The sequence below is a fragment of the Bombina bombina genome, chromosome 5, assembly GCF_027579735.1.
Source record: "Bombina bombina isolate aBomBom1 chromosome 5, aBomBom1.pri, whole genome shotgun sequence".
Lineage (NCBI taxonomy): Eukaryota > Metazoa > Chordata > Amphibia > Anura > Bombinatoridae > Bombina > Bombina bombina.
The window spans coordinates 237,340,549-237,363,789 of record NC_069503.1 but is presented as its reverse complement, the minus strand read 5'-3'; the positions used below and the strand labels follow the sequence as shown (position 1 = coordinate 237,363,789).

Genomic DNA, 23,241 nt, shown 5'->3' with positions numbered 1-23,241 from the left:
CGCCGCAACTAAATAAAAGTTATTAACCCCTATCCCTCTGCTCCCGGAGCCCACCGCAACTCTAATAAAGTTATTAACCCCTATCCCGCCACTCCAGGAGCCCACCGCAACTCTAATAAAGTTATTAACCCCTATCCCGCTGCTCCCGGAGCTCACCGCAACTCTAATAAAGTTATTAACCCCTATCCCGCTGCTCCCGGACCCCTCCGCAACTAAATAAATGTATTAACCCCTAAACTCCTGGCCTCCCACATCACTACCACTTACTAAACCTATTAACCCCTAAACTGGCAGCCCCCCACATCGCCATAAACTAAATCAACCTATTAACCCCTAAACCTAACAAAGTCCCTAATCTAAAATTAAAACCCACCCAATAAACCCTTAAAAAACACTAACCCCCGAAGATCCACTTACAGTTTTTGAAGACCCAACATCCATCCTCAACGAAGCGGCAGAAGTCTTCACCCAAGCGGGCCGAAGTCTTCATCCAAGCCGGCAGAAGTCTTCATCCAGATGGCATCATCTATCTTCATCCATCCGGCGCAGAGCGGCTCCATCTTCAAGACATACGGCGCGGAGCATCCTCTTCTTCCGACGTCTTCTGGAACAATGAAGTTTCCCTTTAAAGGACGTCATCCAAGATGGGGTCCCTTACATTCCGATTGGCTGATAGAATTCTATCAGCCAATAGGAATTAAGGTAGAAAAAATCCTATTGGCTGTTGCAATCAGCCAATAGGATTGAGCTTTCATCCTATTGGCTGATCCAATCAGCCAATTGGAATAGCCAATAGAATGCAAGCTCAATCCTATCAGCTAATAGAATGCAAGCTCAATCCTATTGGCTGATTGGATCGGCCAATAGGATGAAAGCTCAATCTTATTGGCTGATTGCAACAGCCAATAGGATTTTTTCCACCTTAATTCCTATTGGCTGATAGAATTCTACTAGCCAATCGGAATGTAAGGGACGCCATCTTGGATGACGTCATTTAAAGGGAAACTTCATTGTTCCAGAAGACATCATGAGAAGAGGATGCTCCGCGCCGGATGTCTTGAAGATGGAGCCACTCCGCGCCGGATGGATGAAGATAGAAGATGCCGTCTGGATGAAGACTTCTGCCGGCTTGGATGAAGACTTCGGCCCGCTTGGATGAGGATGGATGTCGGGTCTTCAAAAACTGTAAGTGGATCTTCAGGGGTTAGTGTTATGTTTTTTTTAAGGGTTTATTGTGTGGATTTTAATTTTAGATTAGGGACTTTGGGTGGAAAAAGAGCTAAATGCCCTTTTAAGGGCAATGCCCACCCAAATGCCCTTTTCAGGGCAATGGCGAGCTTAGGTTTTTTAGATAGAATTTTATTTGGGGGGTTTGGTTGTGTGGGTGGTGGGTTTTACTGTCGGGGGGGGTATAATATTTTTATTTACAGGTAAAAGAACTGATTTATTTGGGGCAATGCCCCGCAAAAGGCCCTTTTAAGGGCCATTGGTATTGTAGGCTAGGGTTTTTATTTATTTTGGGGGGGGCTTTTTTATTTTCATAGGGCTATTAGATTAGGTGTAATTAGTTTAAATATTTGTTAATTTATTTTTTATTTTGTGTAATTTAGTGTTTATTTTTTTGTAACTTAGTGTTTTTTTATTTAGTGTAACTTAGTTGTTAGTTGTTTGTAACTTAGTAATTATTTATTGTAGATTTAAATAATTTGAGTAGGGTTAGGTTTTTAAATATGTAATATAGTTAATTTAATTTGTAGTTTAATGTAATTTTAGTATAACAGTTAGGGTAGATTAATTAGTAGTTTAATATAGTTTAATGTAATTTTAGTATAATAGTTAGGGTAGGTTAATTAATAGTTTAATATAGTTTAATTTAATTCTAAAGGTGTTTAAATTTATTATAAGATAGGGATGAGGTAATTTTAATGTAAAGTTAGCGGATTATCAGGTTTAGGGGTTAATAGGTTAATTTAGTTTATGGCGATTTGGGGGTCTAGTGTTTTAGGGGTTAATAGGTTTAGTAAGTGGTAGTGATGTGGGAGGCCAGGGGTTTAGGGGTTAATACATTTATTTAGTTGCAGTGGGCTCGGGGAACGGCGGAATAGGGGTTAATACATTTATTTAGGTGGCGGAGGGATCCGGGAGTGGCGGGATAGGGGTTAATAACATTATGTAGGTGGCGGCGGGGTCCAGGAGAGGCGGGATAGGGGTTAACATATTTTATGTAGGTGTCAGTGGCAGGTTAGGGGTGTTTAGACTCTGGGTTTATGTTAGGGTGTTAGGTGTAAACGTAACTTTTATTCTACCATATAAATCAATGGGATATCGGGCAGCAGTGAACATAAGCTTTCGCTGCTTTCAGACTCCCATTGATTCCTATGGCATCTGCGGCCTCCAGGGCGGCGGATTGAAAACCAGGTAAGCTGGGCCGGAATAGTGGCGAGCGTACCTGTTAGAAAGTTGATAACTTGCAAAAGTAGTCAGATAGTGCCGAATTTGTGTTCGGAACATCTGTAATGACGTAAGCATCTATCTGTGTCGGATTGAGACCGGCGGATCGTATGTTATGTCACAAATTTCAACTTTTGCCGGTTTGTAGGCTTTGATAAATAGGGCGAATCAGGCTCGCCCCAATTACGCTGCGGAATTCCAGTGTATTTGCGGTTGACGGCTTGATAAATAGGCCTCCATATAAATAAATTAGAAACTGTTCAAAGAAGGGTTGCTAAAATAGCACATGGTCTAAAATATAAAATGTACAAAGAAAGACACTTTGATCTAAATATGTATAGTTTCGAAGAGAGAAGGAAAAGAGGTGACATGAAAGAAACCTTCAAATATAGGAATTGACTTAATAAAGTGGAAGCTGAAAGCATATTCCACAAAAAAATAAATACTAAAATCTTAAATTAGAGGGTAGCAGATTCAGGAGAAATGTGAGGAAGCCTTTTTTACAGAAAGAGTGGTGGATTCATAGAATAAACTTCAAATAGAGGTGGTAAACACAGGGTCTGTAAAATAATAAAAAAACATGCCTGGGACATGCATAAGGCTATCCTAAGAAAAGAGTAACATTTAATGGGCCAGATTACAAGTTGAGCGAGAGTCTGAAAGAGCAGTCCCCTTTCGTGTTTTGTATGTGTCTAGGGTGATTACATAAGACTGTACACCCTTCACTTGTTCCCAGTTTGTTGGATTGAGAGCTTGCATTGTGTGGCTGTTTTAGGGACCCAGGTTTTGGAAGGGACCTTGACGAGGTACCTGAACTTGTCCCATTTGGCCACATGCGGTAACTAACCTTTCCATTTTTGCTTTTAATCTTAGCTGAGTGCTTGTGAGTGCTGGATTTTCTCTGTGTGTTGTATTAATTTGTTTTGTAATTTTTCCTATGGGCCTTGCACCCAGGCTTTTCTGGGGTTAACTGCCTATGACTCTGGGGAAAGCACAGCTTCCTGTGAGTGCCAGTGAGCACCCAGGGCTGAGCATGTTACAGGGTCATAGGATGTGTACCCAGTCCAGTCTGAGAGTGCAGTCCCCTTCCGTGTTTTGTATGTGTCTAGGGTGATTACATAGGCCTGTGCACCCTTCACTAGTTCACAGTTTGTTGGATTGAGAGCTTGCATTGTGTGGCTGTTTTAGGGACCCAGGTTTTGGAAGGGACCTTGACAAGGTACCTGGGCTTGTCCCATTTGGCCAGATGCGGTAACTAACTCTCCCATAATCTTAGCTGAGTGCTTGTAAGTGAGTGCTGGACTTTGACTTTCTCTGTGTGTGTGTGTGTATATATATATATATATATATATATATATATATATATATATATATATATACACACACACATATACAGTATATATTTATATATTAAAATTATATATTTTTTTATTAAGATGAATACATATGAGTATAATACTTTATTTGAATATGTTTTGTGAATTTTCTTTAACCCTTACACTTTACTTCATTTCTCAAGTTACGCTAAATAACGTAGCTAGGTTTCATCTTTCGCTTGATGCGCAACCTATAACTTTCCACCTATAATATGAGTGCAAGTTAGCGCATCCACAAACTCCTTTGACAATATATGTTCCACTAGAGCAATGCTGGTTGCACTAACTCTCTTGTAAATGTGATTTGCGCACTTTTAAGACCAGCGCTCATTAGTGCACCACTTGTAATCTGGCTCTATATGTGTACCTCAAAGAAAGGGTTATACACTGCTCTAAATGCTTGCCTCACAGGAAGGGTTAAGCATTGCTAAAAAGGGATACATCACATAAAGGGTTAATCACTGCTCTATACATGTGGTTACAGACTGAAATAAAGTTAAATCAAGTATGGCTTACAAAAGGTAAAATTCCTGCTCAACATAAATGTTTAATCAACTAATATATATGCGTCACTCAGAAAGGATTTACACTACTCTGTGCGACTCGCAGTAAGGATTAATTACTGTTGACAATAAGTGACTCACAAAAAGGGTTAATCACTGCCACATATACATGGCTCATTGCTTCATCGCAGCACTAGCCCTAAAAATGCTACTGGCTTTGTCAATATAGTTTATCAATCAATTCTGATAGAGCAAGTAATTTTAACATACTTTTAAACTAATTTCTTTTATCAAATTGACTTGTTCTCTTGTTATCCTTTGTTGAAATGAATATGTAAATACCCTCATCAGCAGCACTACTGGGAGCTAGCAGGTGATTGGTGGCTACACACATTTGTCTCTTTCATTGGCTCACCAGATATATTCATCTAGCACCCAGTACTGCATTGCTGCTCTGGGTTTGACTTTACAGGGAGTGCAGAATTATTAGGCAAATTAGTATTTTGACCACATCATCCTCTTTATGCATGTTGTCTTACTCCAAGCTGTATAGGCTCGAAAGCCTACTACCAATTAAGCATATTAGGTGATGTGCATCTCTGTAATGAGAAGGGGTGTGGTCTAATGACATCAACACCCTATATCAGGTGTGCATAATTATTAGGCAACTTCCTTTCCTTTGGCAAAATGGGTCAAAAGAAGGACTTGACAGGCTCAGAAAAGTCAAAAATAGTGAGATATCTTGCAGAGGGATCCAGCACTCTTAAAATTGCAAAGCTTCTAAAGCGTGATCATCGAACAATCAAGCGTTTCATTCAAAATAGTCAACAGGGTCGCAAGAAGCGTGTGGAAAAACCAAGGCGCAAAATAACTGCCCATGAACTGAGAAAAGTCAAGCATGCAGCTGCCAAGATGCCACTTGCCACCAGTTTGGCCATATTTCAGAGCTGCAACATCACTGGAGTGCCCAAAAGCACAAGGTGTGCAATACTCAGAGACACGGCCAAGGTAAGAAAGGCTGAAAGACGACCACCACTGAACAAGACACACAAGCTGAAACGTCAAGACTGGGCCAAGAAATATCTCAAGACTGATTTTTCTAAGGTTTTATGGACTGATGAAATGAGAGTGAGTCTTGATGGGCCAGATGGATGGGCCCGTGGCTGGATTGGTAAAGGGCAGAGAGCTCCAGTCCGACTCAGACGCCAGCAAGGTGGAGGTGGAGTACTGGTTTGGGCTGGTATCATCAAAGATGAGCTTGTGGGGCCTTTTCGGGTTGAGGATGGAGTCAAGCTCAACTCCCAGTCCTACTGCCAGTTTCTGGAAGACACCTTCTTCAAGCAGTGGTACAGGAAGAAGTCTGCATCCTTCAAGAAAAACATGATTTTCATGCAGGACAATGCTCCATCACACGCGTCCAAGTACTCCACAGCGTGGCTGGCAAGAAAGGGTATAAAAGAAGAAAATCTAAAGACATGACCTCCTTGTTCACCTGATCTGAACCCCATTGAGAACCTGTGGTCCATCATCAAATGTGAGATTTACAAGGAGGGAAAACAGTACACCTCTCTGAACAGTGTCTGGGAGGCTGTGGTTGCTGCTGCACGCAATGTTGATGGTGAACAGATCAAAACACTGACAGAATCCATGGATGGCAGGCTTTTGAGTGTCCTTGCAAAGAAAGGTGGCTATATTGGTCACTGATTTGTTTTTGTTTTGTTTTTGAATGTCAGAAATGTATATTTGTGAATGTTGAGATGTTATATTGGTTTCACTGGTAAAAATAAATAATTGAAATGGGTATACATTTGTTTTTTGTTAAGTTGCCTAATAATTATGCACAGTAATAGTCACCTGCACACACAGATATCCCCCTAAAATAGCTAAAACTAAAAACAAACTAAAAACTACTTCCAAAAATATTCAGCTTTGATATTAATGAGTTTTTTGGGTTCATTGAGAACATGGTTGTTGTTCAATAATAAAATTAATCCTCAAAAATACAACTTGCCTAATAATTCTGCACTCCCTGTAACTATGCATTTAATCCCTTTACAAGGGTGAAAAATAGCAGTAATGCAATTATAAAACACTCTAACATATTCTTTTTTGTACTTTAAATCCTTTAAGCACCAACTACCAGGGGCTGTGGAGTCTGAACACTAAGGGGTATATTTATCATAGTGCGAGTGGACATGATACGATGTTACGTATCATGTCCGCTGCACATCGATAATAATGCAAATCGGCATTTATCATTGCACCAGCAGTTCTTGTGAACTGCTTGTGCATTGCCGCCCCCTGCAGATTCGCGGACAATTGGCCCCTAGCAGGGGGTGTCAACCAGCCAGATCGTATAGGATCGGGTTGATTTCAGTCCGCGGCCTCAGAGCAGGCGAACAAGTTATGGAGCAGCGATCAAGCCTTGATAAATTGGCCCTAAAGCCTCCAACTACTTCATAAAAGCTCAATATATACAAATAGTAAACTTTATACTATAGCGATCAATTCCAATCTTTAAAAAAAAAGTCTGGAAAAACAGAACGGCTGTTATTATTTTTGGTAACAAAGTGATTATAATCTTTCCGTGTCAAACATAGACGATATTAAAACACATGAGGTTTGATCTTCATTTTACCCAAATAGGCACTGGAAACTGCCAATAATGCATGCCGATCACCAAAATAACAAATGGGTCAAAGGGATTAATCAGTATATCTGTTTGCAATTGGGTAAAGTGTTTTTTATAATATCTGTTAAACAATATCAATGTTATTTGTATGTGGGCTTCATGAGTATACTGGGCATGTTTGATCAATTATGTTTTTCAAACTTTTAAAATCATTTTTTTAGTTTTTTTAAATTTATTAAGAAAACTTTGTTTTACATTTTGACAAGATATCCACAAGCAAAAAGAACAGTGCAGTATATTAATTTCCATAAGAAGAAATTGGCTGCAACTTATCTCATCTTTTATAATGGCATCTTAACAGTTCTCGCACTGTAAATCATGAAACTGCTAAGTGACAAGGTTTTAAACAAAACTGTTCTAACCACGTTTACAAAAACTCACTGCACAAACCACGTTTACCAAAACCCACCGTACAAACTGCAAATTACAAACATCATTCTCACTGTACAGAATGGGATTTATCTTTGCCACATTTCTATAACGGTAACAAGATTGCAGTTTAAATCACACAATACTGAATAGCAAATACATATTTCCTAATCACAATGTCACGATTGTCAAGAGAAACTCCATTCATAAAGAAGAGAAAACTGTACTTTAAATTCCAAAAGAATGAAATAAAAACAGATATAAGGGTGTGATTGCTAAATACCATTTCTCCAAGTTCTTCAGCGGATCATGTCCGTCCCCACTTTCATAAATCGGCACCCACATATTAATATATACATCTAAAACGGCGTATATGGCCATTTTAGAGTGTACTGCACATGCGCAAGATTATTAAATGATTTCACATTGTCTTGCGATACTGTCAAAAAGTACAGTTTTGCACTTTGCTATAACCCTAAGATTGTTAAATTCGATGTGTCCATTTTGTTACCAAAGTAAAGTGAAAAACCCATAGTCAAGAGAAATGTGATCGTCAAAGCCATTGCTGTGCATATTGGTGATTTTCTGCTATCTGGTCAGATTCGAATCAAACTTTTTCCATTACAGAAATGGTGTTATCTTTTGGATTGTGGTCACTAGAACTTAATTAACATGGATCGGGAGATGAAAAAACACAGATAAAATAGATTGATAGGATTGGAATCGACCTCCAATATTACACATTACCAGTGGTATATTGATAGTAGTGGTGGGGGATTTCTGTTGTCTCCACTACAGCACAAACAACTGAGGGCCAGATTACGAGTGGAGCAGTAGTTTGCGAAGTAGAAGTAATTTCAGAGATTCGCGCTCGTATTACGAGTTGAAAGTAAAACGTTTGCGCTCTTGTGTTTGCAAAGTTGCATAGATTTCAATGGAGCCAAAAAAGTTAGAAAAAAAACTAACATCCACAAGTCGAGCAAACACAATCACGGTTATTTAAAAGTGTAACCATAAGAAGATAATACTGCATATTTCATAATCCAATGTTCTGCACATTGCAGAATATGTTCTATTTATTCTTAAAGATATATTTAAATATATATCTGATGGATTTTTGCACAAATATATATTTATACCTATCTATCTTATCTATCTATTTCATAATACATAAAACATTGTCTGCTATGTGCAGACTGAAATGTAAAATATTTACAGTAAATACACAGTTTAACACCTTATTAAACATAAATATTTTATAAATATGGATTTTACGTTTTCATCTACTTAGCTGCATACATATCCATCTTTAGACATGTGTACTTTTGACTCGCGTAACAGTTATCCAGAGCTTTGAATCCACGTAATCATTCTAGCGTAAATCACGATTGCACTCATGCGTTTGGATTTATTTTCAACTTGTAATACGAGCGGAATTTAACGTGTGTAGAAACAACAGAGAGAACCCAATAATGCTCACACGCAAACGATAGCACGCCACTCGTAATCTAGTCCTGAATTAGCTTCTATTCTCATTTGAAAGAATTTTGAAAAAACATTTATAAAACCGTTATAGAAATGCAGCAAACAGAAACACCATTCTGTACAGAGAGAGTGTGGCTTAGAAATCACGGTTCTACATTGGGTTATTGTAAACAGTGAGTTCTGCAACTTTGGACTATCTTTAAAATCTTGTCACTTAGTGTTTTCCCAATTTACGCTGTGAGAACGGTTCCAGAACATTAGCTAAATCCCGGTCACTTTCTTCTTATGGAAATGAATATCCCGCAGTGTTCTTCTTAGTTTTAGATAAAAATCCTGCCAAAATGGAAAATTTGTTTTTTTGTTTTATTTAAAACAAAAATTTAAAAAATACTTTTGAAAATTAAAAAAAAACACATTTTAAAAACTGTAATTGATCAAAAATGCCCAGTATATCCATGATGCCCATATACAAATGTTAAATTGTCTAACACTTATCATAAGCACCACTGTATCCAATTGCAAAACAAATAAACTGACTTCATTAACCTCTTTAACCCATTTATTTTGGGCATCTATGATCGGCAGTGCCATTGTACGAAAATAGAGATCAAGGGGCATATTTATCAAAGTGCAAGCGGACATGATACAATGTAGCGTATCATGTCCACTGCACATCGATAAATGCAGACAGCATACACTGTCGGTATTTATCATTGCACAAGCAGTTCACCAGAACTGCTTGCGCAATACCGCCCTCTGCAGATTCGCGGTCAATCGGCCACTAGCAGGGGGTGTCAATCAACCCAATCGTATCTGATCGGGTTGATTTCTGTCCGCCGCCTCAGAGCAGGCAGACAAGTTATGGAGCAGCAGTCTTTAGACCACTACTTCATAACTTCTGTTTCCAGCGAGCATGAAGGCTTGCCGGAAACAAGGCGCATCAAGCTCCATTCGGAGCTTGATAATTCGGCCCCCAAATCTCAAGTGTGTTAAGAATTTCGGCTATGTTTGACTCAGAAATATTGTGATCACTTTGTTAATGAAAAAAAAAAAAATGATGTTCACGTTTTTACAGCATCCAAAACAAAAATCATATTGGAATCAACTCAATTATCAAACATTAATGCATTGTTTAACCCTATACACTACCAATTTCACCGCCTAACTTTGCACTGTTAAAAATCAATATATTCAATGACAAAAAATGTTTTTTCTAAAGTCTGCAGCATGTAGAAGAAATGTGAACAAGGTGAGTGTTAAACCTAAGAATCATTGTCTGTGCCTGTAGATGCCAGTCACAATTGACCTGCACTGAATTGATCTGAATGACATTTCTATTATCTTGGAATTATCTTTTTTAGCATTGATGTGAGTTGCCTAATTAAATAATACCCTTGAGTTGTGGTTGAACTTTTTTATTTTTTTTTAAACTTTTTTATTTTTTACTCAATTTTAAATTTGCGTTGTTAGACCAGGAGTATTGAAAAAACTGCACAACATAAGGGTGAAATTCTCCCATTTGAAGTGCTGGATTTGGAACTGTTCCTATTACTACTGCCATATGTAAACAGGCTTTTAGACTGTTTGTTAAAGCCTATGTTTTGTGTGAACTCGAAACTTAGCTGAAAACAACTTTTGTTTTCTTCCAGGACATAATATCATAGTTTAAGTACTGCATAAAAGCAAATTCCTGGTTTAAATTATTGATTGAAATTTGAAACTTAGACTCTGCTACCCCATCATCCAGTTGCAAGTGGAATAACAGTACATCTCATTACAAAGGAATCCATTTCATCACTACATGCTAAAAACATGGGGAGGGGTAGAGGAATTCAAAGTGTCCATCCAGCAGTTAAACAATTTATCTGATATTTATCACTTCAAGAAGAGAAGTCATTAATATCATGATAATTTTCCTAACTTTTTCCAAAGACTTATATACGAGAAATACAACCATCGCAAAATGCTTAAGTAATTGCTTGTTGAAGTGGACAGTGGATACTGCCTCACAACCCTAGAATGCAAGTAGACAGGTTCCCTGGCTGAGAACATGCCCACCTACACATTGTTAAAGGTACATAAAAGTGCAAAAAGAAAATGCTCTAATGTGTTAGAGCATTTGATTATTGCACTGATTATTGCATATGACTATGTGTTTAACTCCCACAAAGGGGTTAAACAAATAATTAAAGTCAGCTCCACTGCTAGGAAATCTGGTGAAGACTTCTAATGAGCAAGAGGCATATGTGTGTAACCACCAATCACCAGCTAGCTCCCAGTAGTACACTGCTACTTCTGAGCATACCCAGGTATGCTTTTGATAAAAGAAGTAAACTGAAGAGTCTCTTAAAAGTGTTCGATCTATCTGAATCATGGAAGCTTTATTGTGACTTTTATTTCCTTTTAAATAGCAAGATGTAACACTTAATACCAGGTTTTCTAAAACGCTAAAAGTGTAAGTGAATTGCGCAACACTTAACCGATGACTTGAAAACCAAGTGCAATGAGCATGTTACCACCGTTTCCCACTAAAAGTATAGGGCACACTATTTATGTATGTGGTGTGTTTCAAATGCTATGGTTAAACATTTCACTTTAATTAAACAAAAATTAACCAACAACTTTGAATTGTAATGAAGATGCATTATTGTTTATGCCAAGTGCAAAATAACGCACTGCATGTTACCGATTGTGCTCAACTTGTAATCCAGCCCATTTTATATAAACAAATTGGTTTGTCAAATATGAACTGGGCTTGCATCAAAAAATCAAATTGCTTTAGAAAGCAGATATGACATTTGGAGAACTCAGATATTGGGGGAAAATATTTAAAATATTTTAGGTGCTAGATTACAGGTTCTCAAAAACCTCTGTTAAAGGAACATTCCAGCTAAAATTGAAATCGACATGAATTCTTTTCAGTTTTGGATAGAAGCGCTGTTTTACAATACATGTATTAGCAAAATGCGTCTAATAAAAGCAAAAGCGTATTTAAGTATGCACCGTGCATCAGCATTTTAAACACAGCACTTACTCAGAGAGCCTAAGGTTAATTGCTGACATGATACAAGCCCCACTGATGCTCTGAGCAGCTGCAGTATTTAAACAGCTGGTGCTTTGAGAATATCTAGCTATACTTCACATGCACGTGCAAAGAAACATGCTAACACTAAAACATGATAACTTTTACTAGAAGCATTTTTGCCAAAACATGTAAATTGCAAATATGTTTCTATTCAAAGATGCAATTCGTCTATATGCATTTAAATTTTGACCGGAATGTCCCTTTAATGCTTTTCAAATGGCTTAATAAAGGTCGTATAACAGTCCTATGTGATGCCTCTGACGCATTACTGCAGTAAGAAGTCATATAAAAAGTGCTGAACTTGCTGCTGATTGTGATGGTTCAGAATTTGAAAACGCCTTATGGGACCATCAAAAGGGCTATAAATTTAAATACTGACACAAAATATGTGAAGTAAAGTGAACATCTACACTCACAGTGGGATTTATGCAATGTCTGTACTACAAAATCACTAGTAATTACCTTGAGACAGACCGGCACAGCTTGTGCAACAGGTTTAAATACCCTTCATCATACCGTGTGAACTAAAGTATCCAGTATTACCCAGATATGCTTATCATTCATTTCATAGTTCCTGTGACCTCCATTTCTTTACTCAAAAAAAGTATCAGCGAAGGGGGAGACACATCTTGAGTGTAATTACAAATGACAAACACATCTGTGAAATAACTGTTTCCAGAAACCATCTTTTTCTTAACTAAATGGTATCTATGTCCTAATTTAGGAACATTTTTCTATTACTGTCAGTGTTTAAAGTCTAACTTTTACAGACCTGTTTTCCTATTTACGTCTGTAGCTGTCTTTATGTATTATGTGTATATGAATGAACTAACACATTTTATAATGGTATACAATTCTTACAATTATTGTTAAATGTTTAATATGTGTAATTAAACACATATTTACATATAATATATATATATATATATATTCACAATTATAGGCAATAATACAGTGAGAGGGATACACACAAATAAAAACAAATAAAAATAAAACCCTGGACAGCACAGCTCATAAACTTCCTAAACGATGACATAAGACTTTTTGCTATGGTAGGTTATGGAAAACACAAAATAAACAAGTTCTAAATTAAAATCAATTATATTAATCAACAGTAAAACATTAAGGGGTAGATTTATCAAGCAGCGGATGTGCATCAATACCCCATTGGTTCTGGTCCGCCAGAAACGGAAGTTAAGAAGCCCTAAAAGTGTCCATGTACAGTAAATTTATAATAAAGCTGTAAGTACAAGAATCTTAAACTGCAAGAGAATCCCTGGCAGATGCAAAGCTTTAGCAAACCAGCCCTCCCCACAGCTCCCAAACTTCAAGAGCAGGTATTAAAGGGAAATGAAACCAATGATTCAGATAGAGCATACAATCTAAAGCAACTTTCCATTTTACTTCTAATATTTAATTAGCTTCATTCTCTTGGTATCCTTTGCAGAAGGAGAAGCATTTCACTACTGGTAGATAGTTGAACACATCAGATCAGCCAATGACAAGAGACACATATGTGCAGCCACCAATCAGCAGATAGTTCCAGTAGTGTGTCGTTGCTCCCAAGCCTACCTAGGTATGATTTTCAACAAAAGATGCCAAAAGAACAAAGCAAACAAGATAACAGAAGTATATTAGGAAGTTGTTAAACATTGCATGCTCTAATTTAAGTGTAATCCATACATCAAACAGTTAATGGAACCTACTTCAGTCAAATAGACTCCCTTGTAGGTTCCTTCACACTGTCAGGCATCTTTGTGACTTGCATTGACTGCTGTACACAGTCAGACATGCACCTTTGTGCGCTGATGTTCACAATCAGTCAGACATGCACCTTTGTGCGCTGATGTACGCAATCAGTCAGACATGCACCTTTGTGCACTGATGTTCACAATCAATCAGACATGCACCTTTGTGCGCTGATGTACGCAATCAGTCAGACATGCACCTTTGTGGGCTGATGTTCACAATCAGTCAGACATGCACCTTTGTGGGCTGATGTACGCAATCAGTCAGACATGCACCTTTGTGCGCTGATGTTCACAATCAGTCAGACATGCACCTTTGTGCGCTGATGTTCACAATCAATCAGACATGCACCTTTGTGCGCTGATGTACGCAATCAGTCAGACATGCACCTTTGTGCGCTGATATACACAATCAGTCAGACATGCACCTTTGTGCGCTGATATACACAATCAGTCAGACATGCACCTTTGTGCGCTGATGTACATAGTCAGTCAGACATGCACCTTTATGCGCTGATGTACATAGTCAGTCAGACATGCACCTTTGTGCGCTGATGTTCACAATTAGTCAGACATGCACCTTTGTGGGCTGATGTACATAGTCAGTCAGACATGCACCTTTGTGCGCTGATGTTCACAATTAGTCAGACATGCACCTTTGTGCGCTGATGTACGCAATCAGTCAGACATGCACCTTTGTGCGCTGATGTACGCAATCAGTCAGACATGCACCTTTGTGCGCTGATGTACATAGTCAGTCAGACATGCACCTTTGTGGGCTGATGTACATAGTCAGACATGCACCTTTGTGGGCTGATGTACATAGTCAGTCAGACATGCACCTTTGTGGGCTGATGTACATAGTCAGTCAGACATGCACCTTTGTGGGCTGATGTACATAGTCAGTCAGACATGCACCTTTGTGCGCTGATGTACATAGTCAGTCAGACATGCACCTTTGTGGGCTGATGTACATAGTCAGTCAGACATGCACCTTTGTGGGCTGATGTACATAGTCAGTCAGACATGCACCTTTGTGCGCTGATGTTCACAATCAGTCAGACATGCACCTTTGTGCGCTGATGTACGCAATCAGTCAGACATGCACCTTTGTGCGCTGATGTACATAGTCAGTCAGACATGCACCTTTGTGGGCTGATGTACATAGTCAGTCAGACATGCACCTTTGTGCGCTGATATACACAATCAGTCAGACATGCACCTTTGTGCGCTGATATACACAATCAGTCAGACATGCACCTTTGTGCGCTGATATACACAATCAGTCAGACATGCACCTTTGTGCGCTGATGTACATAGTCAGTCAGACATACTCCTTTGTGGGCTGATGTACATAGTCAGTCAGACATGCACCTTTGTGTGCTGATATTCACAATCAGTCAGACATGCACCTTTGTGCGCTGATGTACGCAATCAGTCAGACATGTACCTTTGTGCGCTGATGTTCACAATCAGTCAGACATGCAACTTTGTGCGCTGATGTACGCAATCAGTCAGACATGCACCTTTGTGCGCTGATGTTCACAATCAGTCAGACATGCAACTTTGTGCGCTGATGTACGCAATCAGTCAGACATGCACCTTTGTGCGCTGATGTTCACAATCAGTCAGACATGCAACTTTGTGCGCTGATGTACGCAATCAGTCAGACATGCACCTTTGTGCGCTGATATACACAATCAGTCAGACATGTACCTTTGTGCGCTGATGTACATAGTCAGTCAGACATGCACCTTTGTGGGCTGATGTACATAGTCAGTCAGACATCCACCTTTGTGGGCTGATGTACATAGTCAGTCAGACATGCAACTTTGTGGGCTGATGTACATAGTCAGTCAGACATGCACCTTTGTGCGCTGATGTTCACAATCAGTCAGACATGCACCTTTGTGCGCTGATGTACGCAATCAGTAAGACATGCACCTTTGTGCGCTGATATACACAATCAGTCAGACATGTACCTTTGTGCGCTGATGTACATAGTCAGTCAGACATGCACCTTTGTGGGCTGATGTACATAGTCAGTCAGACATGCAACTTTGTGGGCTGATGTACATAGTCAGTCAGACATGCACCTTTGTGCGCTGATGTACGCAATCAGTAAGACATGCACCTTTGTGCATTGATGTACATAGTCAGTCAGACATGCACCTTTGTGGGCTGATGTACATAGTCAGTCAGACATGCACCTTTGAGCGCTGATATACACAATCAGTCAGACATGCACCTTTGTGCGCTGATGTACATACAGGGAGTGCAGAATTATTAGGCAAATGAGTATTTTGACCACATCATCCTCTTTATGCATGTTGTCTTAATCCAAGCTGTATAGGCTCGAAAGCCTACCACCAATTAAGCATATTAGGTGATGTGCATCTCTGTAATGAGAAGGGGTGTGGTCTAATGACATCAACACCCTATATCAGGTGTGCATAATTATTAGGCAACTTCCTTTCCTTTGGCAAAATGGGTCAAAAGAAGGACTTGACAGGCTCAGAAAAGTCAAAAATAGTGAGATATCTTGCAGAGGGATGCAGCACTCTTAAAATTGCAAAGCTTCTGAAGCGTGATCATCGAACAATCAAGCGTTTCATTCAAAATAGTCAACAGGGTCGCAAGAAGCGTGTGGAAAAACCAAGGCGCAAAATAACTGCCCATGAACTGAGAAAAGTCAAGCGTGCAGCTGCCAAGATGCCACTTGCCACCAGTTTGGCCATATTTCAGAGCTGCAACATCACTGGAGTGCCCAAAAGCACAAGGTGTGCAATACTCAGAGACATGGCCAAGGTAAGAAAGGCTGAAAGACGACCACCACTGAACAAGACACACAAGCTGAAACGTCAAGACTGGGCCAAGAAATATCTCAAGACTGATTTTTCTAAGGTTTTATGGACTGATGAAATGAGAGTGAGTCTTGATGGGCCAGATGGATGGGCCCGTGGCTGGATTGGTAAAGGGCAGAGAGCTCCAGTCCGACTCAGACGCCAGCAAGGTGGAGGTGGAGTACTGGTTTGGGCTGGTATCATCAAAGATGAGCTTGTGGGGCCTTTTCGGGTTGAGGATGGAGTCAAGCTCAACTCCCAGTCCTACTGCCAGTTTCTGGAAGACACCTTCTTCAAGCAGTGGTACAGGAAGAAGTCTGCATCCTTCAAGAAAAACATGATTTTCATGCAGGACAATGCTCCATCACACGCGTCCAAGTACTCCACAGCGTGGCTGGCAAGAAAAGGTATAAAAGAAGAAAATCTAATGACATGGCCTCCTTGTTCACCTGATCTGAACCCTATTGAGAACCTGTGGTCCATCATCAAATGTGAGATTTACAAGGAGGGAAAACAGTACACCTCTCTGAACAGTGTCTGGGAGGCTGCGGTTGCTGCTGCACGCAATGTTGATGGTGAACAGATCAAAACACTGACAGAATCCATGGATGGCAGGCTTTTGAGTGTCCTTGCAAAGAAAGGTGGCTATATTGGTCACTGATTTGTTTTTGTTTTGTTTTTGAATGTCAGAAATGTATATTTGTGAATGTTGAGATGTTATATTGGTTTCACTGGTAAAAATAAATAATTGAAATGGGTATATATTTGTTTTTTGTTAAGTTGCCTAATAATTATGCACAGTAATAGTCACCTGCACACACAGATATCCCCCTAAAATAGCTATAACTAAAAACAAACTAAAAACTACTTCCAAAACTATTCAGCTTTGATATTAATGAGTTTTTTGGGTTCATTGAGAACATGGTTGTTGTTCAATAATAAAATTAATCCTCAAAAATACAACTTGCCTAATAATTCTGCACTCCCTGTAGTCAGTCAAACATGCACCTTTGTGCACTGATATACACAATCAGACATGCACCTTTGTGCGCTGCTGTACACAATCAGTCAGACATGCACCTTTGTGTGCTGATGTACATAGTCAGTCAGACATGCACCTTTATGCGCTGATATACACAATCAGTCAGACATGCACCTTTGTGTGCTGATATACATAGTCAGTCAGACATGCACCTTTATGCGCTGATATACACAATCAGTCAGACATGCACCTTTATGTGCTGATATACACAATCAGTCAGACATGCACCTTTATGTGCTGATATACACAATCAGTCAGACATGCACCTTTGTGTGCTGATGTACATAGTCAGTCAGACATGCACCTTTGTGTGCTGATGTACATAGTCAGTCAGACATGCACCTTTGTGTGCTGATATACACAATCAGTCAGACATGCACCTTTATGTGCTGATATACACAATCAGTCAGACATGCACCTTTATGTGCTGATATACACAATCAGTCAGACATGCACCTTTGTGTGCTGATGTACATAGTCAGTCAGACATGCACCTTTATGCGCTGATATACACAATCAGTCAGACATGCACCTTTGTGTGCTGATGTACATAGTCAGTCAGACATGCACCTTTGTGTGCTGATATACACAATCAGTCAGACATGCACCTTTATGTGCTGATATACACAATCAGTCAGACATGCACCTTTATGTGCTGATATACACAATCAGTCAGACATGCACCTTTGTGTGCTGATGTACATAGTCAGTCAGACATGCACCTTTGTGTGCTGATGTACATAGTCAGTCAGACATGCACCTTTGTGTGCTGATATACACAATCAGTCAGACATGCACCTTTGTGTGCTGATATACACAATCAGTCAGACATGCACCTTTGTGTGCTGATGTACATAGTCAGTCAGACATGCACCTTTGTGTGCTGATGTACATAGTCAGTCAGACATGCACCTTTATGCGCTGATATACACAATCAGTCAGACATGCACCTTTATGCGCTGATGTACATAGTCAGTCAGACATGCACCTTTGTGCGCTGATATACACGGTCAGTCAGACATTCACCTTTGTGAGCTGCTGTACACGGTCACTCAGATTTGCATCTTTGTGCACTGCTGTACACGGTGAGTCAGACTTGCACCTTTGTGAGCTGCTGTACATAGTCATAGAGACATGAACCTTTGTGAGCTGTTTTACATAGTCAGAGAGACTTGCACCTTTGTAAGGTGATGTACACAGTCAGTCAGACTTGCACCTTTGTAAGGTGTTGCACACAGTCAGTCAGACTTGCACTTTTATGAGCTGCTACACACAGTCAGACATGTACCTTTGTGAGCTGCTACACAGTCAGACAGACTTGCACCTTTATGAGCTTCTACACACAGTCAGACAGACTTGCACCTTTATGAGCTGCTACACACAGTCAGACATGTACCTTTGTGAGCTGCTACACACAGTCAGACAGACTTGCACCTTTGTGAGCTGCTACACAGTCAGACAGACTTGCACCTTTATGAGCTTCTACACACAGTCAGACAGACTTGCACCTTTGTGAGCTGCTACACAGTCAGACAGACTTGCACCTTTATGAGCTGCTACACACAGTCAGACATGTACCTTTGTGAGCTGCTACACACAGTCAGACAGACTTGCACCTTTATGAGCTGCTACACACAGTCAGACAGACTTGCACCTTTATGAGCTGCTACACACAGTCAGACAGACTTGCACCTTTATGAGCTGCTACACACAGTCAGACAGACTTGCACCTTTATGAGCTGCTACACACAGTCAGACAGACTTGCACCTTTGTGAGCTGCTACACACAGTCAGACAGACTTGCACCTTTGTGAGCTGCTACACACAGTCAGACTTTCACCTGTGTGAGATGCTACACACAGTCAGACTTGCACCTGTGTGAGCTGCTACACACAGTCAGACAGACTTGCACCTTTGGAAGGTGCTGCACACAGTCAGAGAGACACCCTTGTGAGCTGTTGCAAATATTCAATCACAAGCATCAATGTCAGCTGCTGCATAAGGTAAGTCCAACAGTGACTCTTGCAAGTTGCTGCACGAGGTCAGTCACACAGGCACGCTTTCAAGCTGTTGCACTTGGTCATTCAGACTTGCAAGTTGCTGCACGAGGTCAGTCAGACAGGCACCCTTCTAAGCTGTTGCACGTAGTCATTCAGACTGGCAAGTTGCTCAACGAGGTCAGTCACACAGACACCCTTGTAAGCTGTTGCACGTGGTCATTTAGACTTGCAAGTTGCTGAACGAGGTCAGTCAGACAGGCACCCTTGTAAGCTGTTGCACGTGGTCATTCAGACTTGCAAGTTGCTGCACGAGGTCAGTCAGACAGGCACCTTTGTAAGCTGTTGCACGTGGTCATTCAGACTTGCAAGTTGTTGCACGAGGTTAGTCAGACAGGCACCTTTGTAAGCTGTTGCACGTGGTCATTCAGACTTGCAAGTTGCTGCAAGAGGTCAGTCAGACAGGCACCCTTGTAAGCTGTTGCACGTGGTCATTCAGACTTGCAAGTTACTGCACGAGGTCAGTCAGACAAGCACCCTTGTAAGCTGTTGCACGTGGTCATTCAGACTTGCAAGTTGCTGCACGAGGTCAGTCAGACAAGCACCCTTGTAAGCTGTTGCACGCGGTCATTCAGATATGCAAGTTGCTGCAAGAGGTCAGTCACACAGGCACGCTTGTAAGCTGTTGCACGTGGTCATTCAGAATTGCAAGTTGCTGCACAAGGTCAGACACACAGGCACCCTTGTAAGCTGTTGCAAGTGGTCATTCATACATGCAAGTTGCTGCACGAGGTCAGTCACACAGACACGCTTGTAAGCTGTTGCACGTGGTCATTCAAACTTGCAAGTTGCTGCACGAGGTCAGTCACACAGGCACGCTAGTAAGCTGTTGCACGTGGTCATTCAGACTTGCAAGTTGCTGCACAAGCTCAGTCACACAGGCACCCTTGTAAGTTGTTGCACGTGGTCATTCAGACTTGCAAGTTGCTGCACAAGGTCAGTCACACATGCACACTTGTAAGCTGTTGCACGTGGTCATTCAGACTTCCAAGTTGCTGCACGAGGTCAGTCACACAGACACGTCTGTAAGCTGTTGCACGTGGTCAGTCACACAGGCACGCTAGTAAGCTGTTGCACGTGGTTATTCAGACTTGCAAGTTGCTGCACACTGTCAATCATTTAGTTAAATACCTTTTCCAAAATTATAACATGCTTTGTCAACACAAAACAAAGCTGAAAATTACACTGGTAATAAAAACTGTAATTTCTATAATGCTATGAAATAACACTGACATACAACCCTGCTCTTTACCTTTAAATATTTGACTAGCTTCTGAATTTGCCAGTACTCAGAAGGAAGATCAGTGATACCTTCCTGGCGCCGATCTGGCTGTTCTTCATCTTCTTCACTCTCTGTTGAACTTTCACTAAATTCATCAGACCTTGTTCCAGGAGTTTTACTAAGGAGAAAAGGCAACAACATAAATAAATAATAAAATCAATAGTTCACCACTGAAGAGTATTGGCCGAACCCTTTCCATAAAACTTTACAGTATCTTTTATGATATTTGCAAGAGAATAAAAGTACAGTAACGTTGTATCAAAATATTTTGCTAGTTAATATGTATTTCAAGAAACATCTTTCACTATCAATTTTGAGTCAAGTTACTCTATTTTGTGCTTTTGACAATTTTTTTTTTTTTAAATGATTACATTTTCTGTTTCAAAAAATAAACTATAATAAAAAAGATACATTATGGAAAAAAAAAATTGCTTTTAAAGCCAAAACATTTTTATTCTTAACCTAAATTAATAAATACCTTCTTTTGTAATTGTGTGTGCCACTGGCATTTATTTAAGAAAAGTAGAATTTTAAAAATAGTATAAACATAAAGGGACTGCCAGCAGTGTAATATTCCATGCCGTAGTATTTAGTTCTACCCAGCAGGTGTCCAAGTCAGCAGCAGCTCTATATAATTATTCTTATATATAGATATATTAAACTCAAATAAAAATTCTCCATAAAATATTTAGCAAAAAAAACCCAAAAATTTTTGCCATGTACTTTTATTATTTCTTTTGACAAATTTTCCTGCAATTTAATTTTCTACACTGCTCCCACAGAGCCTCTAATCCATCCTACGTGATCCCCAACTCTGAATCTATAATATACTACACATTGATTGCTTATTCAGTGCAGCATCTCAATTATACTTCTCCCTAAACAGACGCACCAGAGGAGATAAGATAAACAATACTTTAGAAACTTTTCAAAAAGGGTATGTCACTGGACTGCAAGGCAACAAAGTGTGAGGGTTACTTCCTACACTTTAGATCTGATAAATGAGTGGTTTGTGTGGTTGGCAATATTGTTAAATTAAGTGAAGAAGGATTTGCTTACCTACCCTGCCTTCCCTCTCTTTTGCCCCTTCTTTTTACATTTGTTTCCAGATGATGTAGGTGGCAATGCTGAGTGTATCAGTTTCTCTAAAGTTGCTATATCTGTCATTAGCAGCGGCTTGGTTAGTCAAACTAGCCTTTGTAAGCCTGAGCACCCTTCATTTTTTTGGTAACCCTTCCAGGGTGTACTTATTCTAAGTTAGAAGTTTCTACTACCACTTTACAGTAGTAGTGATTGTGTCTGGATCAAAAAGCGGCACATAAATTCATCTTATAATCCTTTTGAAATTTTGAAAAATTACCATGGGGAACTAGAATCACCTTAAAGGGACAGTGTACTCCAGAATTGTTATAGTTTAAAAATATAGATAATCCCTTTATTACCCATTCCCTATTTTTCATAACCAACATGGTGATATTGATATACTTTTTACCTTGTATCTAAGCCTTTGCAAACTGCCCCCTTAATTCAGTTCTTTTGACAGACTTTCATTTGGCCAATCAGTGCCCTTTTATTTGTAACTCCACAGGATTTTTTATTTTTTATTTGAGTTATGTTTCATCTAGACAAGCCAGAAGGCTAGTTTTCTTTCATGTAATTAGCAAGAGTCCATGAGCTAGTGACGTATGGGATATACATTCCTACCAGGAGGGGCAAAGTTTCCCAAACCTCAAAATTCCTATAAATACACCCCTCACCACACCCACAAATCAGTTTTACAAACTTTGCCTCCCATGGAGGTGGTGAAGTAAGTTTGTGCTAGATTCTACAATGATATGCGCTTCGCAGCAGGCTGGAGCCCGGTTTTCCTCTCAGTGTGCAGTGAATGTCAGAGGGATGTGAAGAGAGTATTGCCTATTTGAATTCAATGATCTCCTTCTACGGGGTCTATTTCATAGGTTCTCTGTTATCGGTCGTAGAGATTCATCTCTTACCCCCCTTTTCAAATCGACGATATACTCATATATACCATTACCTCTACTGATTCTCGTTTCAGTACTGGTTTGGCTTTCTACTACATGTAGAGGAGTGTTCAGGGGTAAGTAAGTCTTATTTTGTGACACTCTAAGCTATGGTTGGGCACTTTTGTATAAAGTTCTAAATATATGTGTTTAAACATTTATTTGCCTTGATTCAGGATATTCACCGTTCCTTATTTCAGACAGTCAGTTTCATATTTGGGATAATGCATATGAATAAATCAATTTTTTCTTACCTTAAAATTTGACTTTTTTTCCTGTGGGCTGTT

At 39.7% G+C, this 23,241-nt stretch overlaps 1 protein-coding gene across 2 annotated transcripts in view; it reads right to left on the bottom strand.

Moving 5' to 3' along the window:
* The window catches only part of ODAD2 (outer dynein arm docking complex subunit 2), a 296,623-nt gene that overhangs the window by 221,211 nt on the left and 52,171 nt on the right, over positions 1–23,241 (bottom strand). For both annotated transcript variants that reach the window (XM_053713898.1, XM_053713899.1), the window contains one exon: positions 20,904–21,051. In XM_053713898.1, coding sequence (XP_053569873.1) covers positions 20,904–21,051 — 148 coding nt within the window. The remainder of the gene's footprint in view (positions 1–20,903; positions 21,052–23,241) is intronic.